This window comes from Trachurus japonicus, chromosome 18 (assembly GCF_045865225.1).
Source record: "Trachurus japonicus isolate A0001 chromosome 18, Traja_1.0".
NCBI lineage: Eukaryota > Metazoa > Chordata > Actinopteri > Carangiformes > Carangidae > Trachurus > Trachurus japonicus.
This window is the reverse complement of record NC_140924.1, coordinates 26,908,800-26,919,615: the sequence shown is the minus strand read 5'-3', so window position 1 is coordinate 26,919,615 and position 10,816 is coordinate 26,908,800. Positions and strand designations below refer to the sequence as shown.

Below are 10,816 nucleotides of genomic sequence, written 5' to 3'. Positions count from 1 at the left end.
CCCACCCTCCAGGAGCTTCTGACAACGCGCCAGCTGAGCCCGGAAGTCGGTCTTCATGTTGACATAGACGTCGTTCCGTCTCTTTGGGAGTTTCCGGGGGAGTCGCTTCCTGAGGGTATACTCCACCGGGTCCATCTCCACGGCCTGGGAGGTCGAGTCGCCGTGCACTGCGGCTGTCTGAGGAATTGAGGACATCCCGGGGTTGCGAAGCTCTGTCATGTTTAATGGAGTGTCAGTGGATGTTTAGGGAGCAGCAGTGGTCAAATGATCCAAGCTATGAACCTGTGCAAACAAAGTCAATAGAGACTGATGAGGGAAAAAGTCCATAACCTGAAAATGAACTAGTACAAATTCTAAATATTCATCAGCTGCTGTGGTGTGATGTCTTAGCCTATCTTACATTTCTGTTATGTCATAAAAAAAAAAAAACATCTTTGATTATTGGACAGTGATTGGACAAAACAAGACCGATGAAGTCATCGCCTTGGACTCAAGGAAATTAGTCCAGGCAAAATAGCGTTTTATGACAGACTAATTGTCACAGAAGGTTTTTCACCATACATCATTTCTATGAGGTGTCTAGAACAACATACTAAAAGTCCTAAGAAATCCTAGTTGGGGAAATATGTTTAATTCGCATCATTATTTACTGTATAAAGTCTATGGTGCCGACAACAATACACCCCAATGGGGTTATTTTTTCCCTTTACTCCTATCACAATGAAACTTTACATGATGAAAGTATCCATGAAATGTAACATTTTTTGTATTACAAGTTTCTTTGAAAATGAATTTGAATATGCAAATGAGCCTCACACTAATCAAATATGCCCAAAATACACCCGAATAGGCTTCTTTTTTTCCTTTACTCCTACCACAATGAAACTTTACACAATGAAAGTAGATATTAAAAGTAAAATTTTTTGTATTACAAGTTTCTTGGAAAATGAATTTGAATATGCAAATGAGCAATACACTAATGGAATATGCCCAAAATACACCCGAATAGGCTTATTTTCTTCCTTTACTCCTACCACAATCACACTTCACACAATAAAAGTATACATGAAAAGTAACATTTCTGTATTTCAAGTTTCTTGGAAAATTAATTTTAAATATGTAAATGAGCTCAACATTGACATTTGGTCAAGAAGCCATAAAGCCACAAGCAGCAACAGGGGCCAAATAACTAACACATTCATGTCCATTCAATAAGTTAACCTATGCACTGAGTGCTGTCACTTGCCACACTTGACTTATTCATACACACATGTCACTTGCCACTTAAAAGACCTATATTGACCCTAAGAATTAATTGCACAGTCTTGTCTCCAGTTGCTTTCTAAATTCTTTTTTTTTAAATTAGCGAACAAGCCTTACCTAACGACTTTCCTCCCAGTTTGCAGAGAACATCAGAAGAAAGTCAGAATTCATCAAAGTCGTTTCAACGACTGTGTGTGATGTTATATTAAATATGCTGTTATGTTCAACAACATATGAGTGGGACTAAGAACTAAGTTATTCTGCCCCTGTTTTTGCTGCTTGCGGCTTTATGGCTTCTTGACCATGAGTCAATTAGTGTTGAGCTCATTTACATATTTAAAATGAATTTTCCAAGAAACTTGAAATACAGAAATGTTACTTTTCATGTATACTTTTATTGTGTGAGTAAGTTTTATAAGTGTGATTGTGGTAGGAGTAAAGGAAGAAAATAAGCCTATTCGGGTGTATTTTGGGCATATTCCATTAGTGTATTGCTCATTTGCATATTCAAATTCATTTTCCAAGAAACTTGTAATACAAAAAATTTTACTTTTAATATCTACTTTCATTGTGTAAAGTTTCATTGTGGTAGGAGTAAAGGAAAAAAAGAAGCCTATTCGGGTGTATTTTGGGCATATTTGATTAGTGTAAGGCTCATTTGCATATTCAAATTCATTTTCAAAGAAACTTGTAATACAAAAAATGTTACATTTCATGGATACTTTCATCATGTAAAGTTTCATTGTGATAGGAGTAAAGGAAAAAAATAGCCCCATTGGGGTGTATTGTTGTCGGCACCATAGACTTTATACAGTAAATAATGATGCAAATTAAACACATTTCCCCAACTAGGATTTCTTAGGACTTTTAGTATGTTGTTCTAGACACCTCATAGAAATGATGTATGGTGAAAAACCTTCTGTGACAATTAGTTCTATTTTGGGGTCCAAAATGAGCTAAATTGCCTGGACTAAATTACGATGGCTACTTTTACTTACCCCCCCCCCCAAAAAAACTCCATAGATCTATCAATTAACCAAGAAAACAATACTTAGAAATACTTCGTTGTCATCCAACAAAAACGTAGGCTACTTCAGAAACGAAAATACACGTAGCCTAAAATACCACACACTACTACTATGCAGCTTCAGAATAAGATGACTGAAACTGTCAAGTAACGGGTTCAGAAACAGAAATGTCATTTGTCTCAGAGCTGCACACAACCTGGATAATTGATAGAAACACTCGCGTCACCTGTGCCCCGGTGTGATGCGGCGTTAATGCGGCGTTACTGACATAAAACCGGTTGCAGTCAGCGAGTTAGCGATCTCACAGATGTCTAACATACACCCTTGGACAAAACTCCCGTTTCTGTCCACATAGATACAAGCCTACACACTATGCGAGGCTGAGAATACCGAGATGTTCATAAGCGGGGGTAGAAACATAACGGTACGCTACGTAATGCTACTGAGCCGAGGAGCAGTGGCTAAAAGCTAAGCTAATTTGCCATGGTGTTTTCACAGTGACACGTCAATGCTTTGACTAGTTCATGTATAATGAGCTGACTTACCTTTGGAGGGTGGACTCAAGAGTCAAAACTGCTTTATCTCATCATTGATATTTGGAATGTAGGCTATGCTTATAACGACAACACTCGCTGTGGTCAGACAGGCTGTTTATTTCTGGCGTGCTCCGGAAAGAATATCATGGTACCGCCGCGTCTAGGCGCTCCGCCACTTCCGGAATAATAAAACCCGCCTTATCTTTGGTAGGATAGATCCATGCTGCGGACCTACAGCCCCTGCCAGTGGCTCGAGGGCTGAACTGCATGATTACAGGTAGCCTGAGTAACTCAACAAATGTGACGGCACCATTTTGCGACATAAATAGGCTATCTTATCTAGCTCTAAACAAGTTAGGTTTTGGTCAATTCTTTTGCAAATCAGTCCAAACTTTGTAGGCCTACACTAATGGAAAAATAACTAGCATAAAATTCAGCAGTGACACCGAGTGACGCTCACCAAGGTTTCCTTTAGTGCGGCAACCTCTGTCTTCTGGCTGCCTAACTTCTCAATTTACAAAGACAGTGAGCTGGCACAGAAATGCTTCCCAGATCTGTTGCATAATTCTTTCTCTTAACTGTTCTATAACTGTTCTGTGACTTTAATTTGTAGGCTAATATTCCTGTGTGAAATATTGTCTTAACAACACATTCAAGATAAATTGCATTAATAAACAACATCTCAAAAACCCTACATTGGGAATTTCATCTCTCATCATGTTTTCTTTCAGTTAGAAAAGTTGGAAATTAATTCTGCTCTGTAGCCTAACAATAGCCTACAGTATAAAAATCCCAATCAAACTTTCCAACTTCCATCAACGGGTTCTTTTGGTGTGGGCTCTGCTTTACAAGCACAACTTCTTTCCACAGAGATGTTATTTTTTAGAATAACTCCAATATTGTCTATAAGAACAAGTCTTGAATGGTTCAGCAATGGTAGTAAGTCAGCTCTTTAACAAAGAAGGTCTATTCAGAGTTCCTTGTAAACCTACAAAATTCCAGTAGGCCTAAGCCCAAAAGAATTTTCTATAGCCTAGTTTTTGACCTGTTCCCTCTGGCCTCTGTAGGCCTTTGTTGTTCAGGACATGGCTGATGTCTCTCTGCCTTTGATAATGTCACACCCAGTTCCAACCAGGGCAAAATTTGTTTTTCCACCTATAGAGGCTCCAACTCTAACATTAGGTCTCTTTTTCAAGCTGATCTGTAGTCTCAACAATATATTATCACGTTTCACTTTATACAACAAAAAACATAATATTTGGTTATATGATTTTAAAACGTCTTTTATATGAAGGTAGATTTGTGTATTTATTCTTCAATCAAAAAAATATTTTCAATTAAAAAACCTTCACTTCAATCAAAAAAACCTTTTTCAATCAAAGAAAAAAAGTTTTTTTTAATTGAAAATATATTTTTTGATTGAAGCAACCTTTTTTTTTTTGATTGAATAATAAAGACACAAATCTACCTGAGTACTTTTATAGCTTGTCACACCAATCATTCAAAATGTCTGCTAAATGACTAATTGAGAATTTTTTAAAATTAGGAAACAGGGAACATGAGTGAAGTTTGAGATTGCTGAACACTGTGACTCCTCCACTGGGTTCTATTTGTAGTTTCACTGTTCTACCACTAGATTTTGTGTGTACGCATGGTCAGAGTTGTGCTTAACTTTACGCACGTTTCTAAGCACAAGTACAAGTTGATAAATTCCATACTTTGCGTGGGAATGTTCTTACGCACTCATTACGCACACATCTGTGCGTACGCACGGTTGATAAATGAGGGCCCTGGTGTTAGACATAGTTAATTCATCACTGATTACTGGCAATGCCCCTACTAGTGCTGTGGATAAACCAATTCTCAAGAATGTGCTCTTGGATCACAGGGCTATAAATAATTACCAACAACTCTTGAACCTTTCTAAACTGAAGTGTATATTTTACTACATCTGTCAATTTGTAGCGATTTGATATTCGATTGATTAGTCACAGTACAGTCAGGTTCATGTGTTTTGGAAACTATGCCGAGTTGAGTTGCTGATATCAGGAAGTAAGCTGCTGCTCCAATCCTCCAATCTACTGGATTTATGGAGCCTGGATTTGGTGTCCTTTGTGCAGTCAGTTTTAGTTTAAGTTGGTTTAGTGGTCCAGGTTTTTGTCTGTCAAAATAATAACAACTGGTTTAAACGTTAGCACTGGCTCCAAAACAGCCTCATAACTGCCTTGGTAATGAAAGGGTAAGTATAACTTCACGTGCATTAGGTCATCTTGTTTTTACTACAGACTGACCACAGTTTCCAGGTGTGTTGAAATAAACTAACAGCTCCAACAGTCTGAGCCACAGACAAATTGTGTGACCACATAGTGTAATGTTACTTTGTTAAGTTATTCATGTGATAAAAGCTGAAAATGGTTAGCTATCTTTGATTATTATCTATCTTTGATCATTACCCCGGTAAATTAAGTCTATCTGTATCAGCCACCTGTAACACACTGAATAATAGACTGATACTTTCTGTAGCCTACAATATATTCAGTCAGTTATAGTTCCAAATTTCAGCTAATTCATTTTTTCCATGTCTTTAGTTACTAATTTTAAAGTGTAGTTCAACTTCAGTATTAATTAGTATCAGTATTTTTACGATATTGCCTGCATACCTCTGTTTAATTATGCAGCCCCCACCACACACACGCACACGGGCACACGCACACATGCACACACGCACACACACACTTGGGAGTTACTAGATTGGTGTTATTGTGCAGAGCTCGAGGAAATGAAACTAACCTCAACTGTCGTGTAGGGCAAGTTTGATCTCGGTGATGAGGTGTCTGTTGCCAATTGTTTCCTGTCAATGTCACAAAGCAGTTATGTGGCAATAAGATGATGAGAATGAGATGTCTGGATGACATTTAATGATTTCATAAGCATGTGAAGATCATTTCATCAACTCACCACGTTGGACTTTAACAGACTGTTAAGTTTTGTTTTCCTTAAGCACCATGCCCTCTTTCAGGAAAATGAAACTGTGCCTCCATGCAGCAGTATAAAGGGAGAAGCCTGAAGTTTTGCATTGTCATTTGCAGGGTGTGGTACATAAAGTTCAGACCAAAGTCTTAACCTTACACCATGTTGTACAAACATGTGATATAAAGGCCTGGATAAAAGGATGTTGCTGTTTTGGATTGGATCTGAATTACAAAAGGTAAATTGCTGTTCCTTTGGATTTTTAAGTAAAACAGAATACAATATTATATTTCCATTTTACAGTACTCACCTAGATTTCATGTTTTAAAAAAAACATATAACTGTAATATAAATTACTATGCACTGTGCTTTCACCTGGTTTTGACTATGTTTTTAGCTGCATGATTTCCTATGGTTAAAGTATAAGCTTGTTTTTTTGTTTTTTTTAGCTTGTAAGAAGCAGACAGGATAATCTGGACCACATGTGAGATGACTGAGAGTGCACCTACAATGGATAACTCACAGGAGGAGGTAAGGAAAACATTTATGCTACAAATCATAAAATGAAATGCAGAGTCAGTGGTCTAATCAGATATTTGATTGATTGTATTGATTTATTTTATTAAACATGCTTACTTTTCTCATTTATCATTATAAGGAATTTCATGATGCACCTGACGAGTTCCTTGAGCTTTATTGTGAGGAGGGAGAGTCTGCTGCAGCACCACTGTCTGACTGTACGTGAGACTGATCAAAGTACTGAAGTGCAGCCTGAAGCTGAGATGTTTACTAGAAATAAATACCACCGTGTTTAAGAGTCAAAAACACTACAGCCATGTTGGAATGTGGAGACATTGACATGTGTGTCTCTTCTCTATGACAGATGTTCCACCACCACCAGAAGTAACAGTTCTCTATTCAGACACTGAGACTGTTTCTCTTGGCCTGGCACCAACTGATTCCTCTGATCATTATAGACTTAAAATCGATTACTCCTGTAAGACACAAAGAGGCAGACTGATCAGGGAAGACTCCAGCACTGTAAAGTTTGGTGGACTGAATCCTGGGACTGAATATACTTTCTGCACCAGAAGGATATCAAAAAATGGAAATCAAAGTGAAGCTGTCTCTGTATCTGTCTTTACAGGTAAATATGGAATAGCTAATTTAATGTGGCTCCTATTAAAATTAAAACACGTACTATTTCCACTGAAAGGCTGCTTTCAAGTTGTTAGAAAGGTTTGTGCCAAGGCTTTTATAGAGATGACAAAATGTACGTATTTTGGCTCTCTATCACACCTCCTATCTTTGACAGTTGTAACACTTTCAAAATGTTGCCAAGTGAAGAGAGAATTTTTTTCAAATGAAACATTTTTTTTTTTTTAATTCTCACAGAGCCTGTCCCTCCTGGGAGGTTAACAGTCTCTGATGTCAGCAGTGAGTCTCTGTCTCTGCAGTGGGACACTCCTGCTGGTGAAGTGCAGAGCTACGTTGTCACTTGTTGCACTGATGAAGAAACTGTGCAGGAGTTGACAACAGACACAAACACTGTTACCTTCAACAGCCTGAAGCCAGGAGTGTGTTACTCCCTCCATGTTTCTACACAACTGAGGAATGAGAGAATAAGTGAGCCAACTAGAACAACTGCCCACACAAGTAAGTACAAGAAAAACATTATTGTGAAAAAATATGATGTAATCTTTAAATTAAATCACATTACAAGAATCACATCAGAGGAAATAACTTACACCAACTGATAACCAGATTCTGCAGTTACTAGTATAGAAGGGTAATAAAAGCAAATACTATTACTTTGACCTCAACTGTTTCCTGGTGCCTCCTGACCGCCCAGCAACCAACACAGCTCACAAAGTGGTGAAACAGCTCCCCCTACTGTACAATATAGGCACAAACAGCAGGAACAATAACCCAATATTACAGTCACAACTATTAAAACATTTATTGAAACCTTCTTTTGAAACCTTGTTTTTCTCAAAACACAAACATAAAAACTCAACATTTTGATTTGTGCTCAAAATCTAACTCTGTTTTCAGTTCATACATAAGCCAATGAGTTTCTAACTAACTGTTCTGTAGGGTCTCCCCATAGAAACTCATGTAGTGGTATCACCCAGATTTAAACAGCTGATGACATTCATGTAAAGACGTTATTTTATTGTTGTCTATGGCAATGTTACAGAGGGTTTGGTAGGCTAGGCTTACAAGGTACACCTTCAAGCTTTTCTGTCCTGATTGGAAATTGACACATAAAGATGGACATTTTTGATTTCTTTAGACAAAATTGATATGCAAAGATTGTATTTTCTGTCATGTGAAAACATAGGAATTTGACATCTTAACACGGACGTTAAATTCACATTTCGGACCAATTTGCATTCCATAAGTCACAGTGGCCACTGACCACAAAACAAGAGGTACAACTGTGAACACGTTAGCTAACAAAAACCCATCCAGCGACAACAATTAATCAGAACTAGAAAATTTCCTCTCGGGAAATTTTGAATGGGCCACGGGAGCTACTGCGGGTTGTGCCATCTCTGTCAACATGGGAATCAAACCCACGATCTTAAGGTCAAGACAGAGCTGATCAGACAGACACATGATCATCTTTCTATAAGCACTGATATGGAGGAGCTGTAACCACATTAGGTTAACTGTGTGTGTGTGTGTGTGTGTGTGTGTGTGTGTGTGTGTGTGTGTGTGTGTGTAGGTGTGTGTGTGTGTGTGTGTGTGTGTGTGTGTGTGTGTGTGTGTGTGTGTGTGTGTGACTGACTTGACACATAGTTAGTTAGTAGCTGCATCCTGTGTCAGTCTGATTTAGCTGTGTCTGTGTTTATAAACATTTAAACGAGCGCCAGGTGGATTGTTTATAAAGTTAACGAGCTCTGGCCTGAGGATCAAAGAGGTTACCACGGCGATAGGGGCCCCCGCAGGCTGAGACAGACAGAAACGTGGAGAAAAAGAGCCATTTTCTGCCTCTAAACCGGTCTCACAATTAGGCCTAGCATGACAAAACGGTAACTCCTATCAGAACAAAACACAGATCAACGTTGCTCTAAGGACTTAATGAAAATTTCGGTACGATTTGGTGTTTCTACAGTAAATATTTTGGCGACGCTGGCAGTTTTAAAACATCAGGCCGTTCTGCTCCTCTCAGAAAATATTTGTATTGGACTCAATGAGGAGCAGAGACAGACGTGGCCGCACTCAGAGGCTGATTCTGTAAGTTCTGTAAGTCTCTCTGATATTTTGAGCACATGACATGAGAGATAACAAGTTTGTCTTACAAATTCTGAAAAAATTATGTCTGTAGAGTGTAAATTGTGGCCGTGGTGGCAATTTATCCAGAAAAAATACTGAATGTTTCTTCACTCTCTCCCACTCTAACCGATGATGTCACGCACTCTGACACGAACATTCCATGCAATACACACCCATTATAAACTCATAATTTCTCCAAAAATGATCATGGTCATTGATCAGGGATTGATCAAAAACTATATGACCTATCAAAACGTGGAGTAATACGACAATACACAAGACTTGTGTCTACTGTTTAAAGTTTAAATGGAGTCTCTAGGTGAAAGTATGCCTGAGCAGTAGACGTTTGTTAAACTCCAATGATTGGTCTTTTTCGCTCTTTTTTTTTCGCCCGTCCCATTGACTTACATGCAAATTTTTTGCGCAGTTTTTCGCGACTACGTCGCGAAAAATTCGTAAACTGTTGAGAAAAGTAATAGCACCCCGATCCCGATCAAACCGCACGTTTTGATATATAATTTGTCGAATCGAAAATCGTCCGGAAGTGGAAAAATAATAATAAGAAAAAATCCACACAATAACAGTAGTGCCCGGGCCCCTGCAGCTATTTCATAGCTGTTGGGACCAGTGCCCGGTGCGATTGCCCGTGGCCCTAACTAGCAGTGCCCGGATATGCTTCATGGGATAGAAGTTAACCAGGCAGCTATAGCAACACTTCAGTCAAGAGAATGTGCATATTGTTGGAGTATGACCATGTTGGAATATGGAAACAATGACATGTGGATTTCTCCTCTTATGACAGATGTTCAACCACCATCAGAAGTAACAATTCTCTGTTCTGGCACTGAGACTGTTTCTCTTGGCCTGACACCCACTGATTCCTCTGATCAGTACAAACTCAAAATCGATTACTCCTGTGAAACACAAAGAGGAAGTGTGGTCAGAGAAGACTCCAACACTGTAGACGTAGAGGGACTGAATCCTGGGACTGAATATACTTTCTGCATCACCAGGATAGCAGAAAATGGAAACCAAAGTGAAGCAGTCTCTGTATCTGGCTTTACAGGTAAATATGAAATTAAGTAAAGCTGCCCAGATAAAATTAAAACACTCAAAAAGCACTATTTGTATCTATTCAACTGAGGTATAAACGGTGTACAAATTATTATTGTAACTTTACTGCAGGATACCGTTTACATTTTGCAGTTATAATACTTAGTTGTTGCCACATGTAGAGAAAAGTTGAATTTTCATTTTCAAATGAAAGATTGTTTTTATTTTCACAGAGCCTGTCCCTCCTGGGAGGGTAACAGTCTCTGATGTCAGCGGTGAGTCATTGTCTCTGCAGTGGGACACTCCTGCTGGTGAAGTGCAGAGCTACGTTGTCACTTGTTGCACTGAGGAAGAGACTGTGCAGGAGTTGACAACAGATACAAACACTGTTACCTTCAACAGCCTGAAGCCAGGAGTGTGTTACTCCCTCCATGTTTCTACACAACTGAAGAATGAGAGAAAAAGCAAGCCAACTGTAACAAATGCATGCACAAGTAAGTAAAAAAAAAAATATATATATATATATATATATATATATATATATATATGGAAATAGGCTACACCAACTGATAACCAGATTCTGCAGTTACAAATAAATAATAATAATAATAAAACAGATTGACCTCAGCTGTTTCCTGGTGCCTCCTGACCTCCCAGCAACACAGCTCATAAGTGGTGAAACAG

The 10,816-nt window shown here is 38.6% G+C and overlaps 2 protein-coding genes across 2 annotated transcripts in view; one reads left to right on the top strand and one right to left on the bottom strand.

The window, feature by feature from the left end:
- Positions 1 to 2,998, bottom strand: part of pop7 (POP7 homolog, ribonuclease P/MRP subunit) — a 4,022-nt gene extending 1,024 nt beyond the window's left edge. Inside the window, exons 1-2 of the mRNA XM_085806445.1 lie at positions 2,837 to 2,998; positions 2 to 282 (exon numbers count right to left, since the gene is read on the bottom strand). Of these exons, the coding sequence (XP_085662571.1) occupies positions 2 to 219 (218 nt within the window). The 5' untranslated portion in view covers positions 220 to 282; positions 2,837 to 2,998. The remainder of the gene's footprint in view (position 1; positions 283 to 2,836) is intronic.
- Positions 2,999 to 6,286: 3,288 nt separating this feature from the next.
- The window catches only part of LOC146969482 (interferon-induced very large GTPase 1-like), a 147,433-nt gene continuing 142,903 nt past the window's right edge, over positions 6,287 to 10,816 (top strand). Inside the window, exons 1-6 of the mRNA XM_085806183.1 lie at positions 6,287 to 6,328; positions 6,456 to 6,534; positions 6,681 to 6,944; positions 7,193 to 7,453; positions 9,882 to 10,145; positions 10,366 to 10,626. Of these exons, the coding sequence (XP_085662309.1) occupies positions 6,287 to 6,328; positions 6,456 to 6,534; positions 6,681 to 6,944; positions 7,193 to 7,453; positions 9,882 to 10,145; positions 10,366 to 10,626 (1,171 nt within the window). The remainder of the gene's footprint in view (positions 6,329 to 6,455; positions 6,535 to 6,680; positions 6,945 to 7,192; positions 7,454 to 9,881; positions 10,146 to 10,365; positions 10,627 to 10,816) is intronic.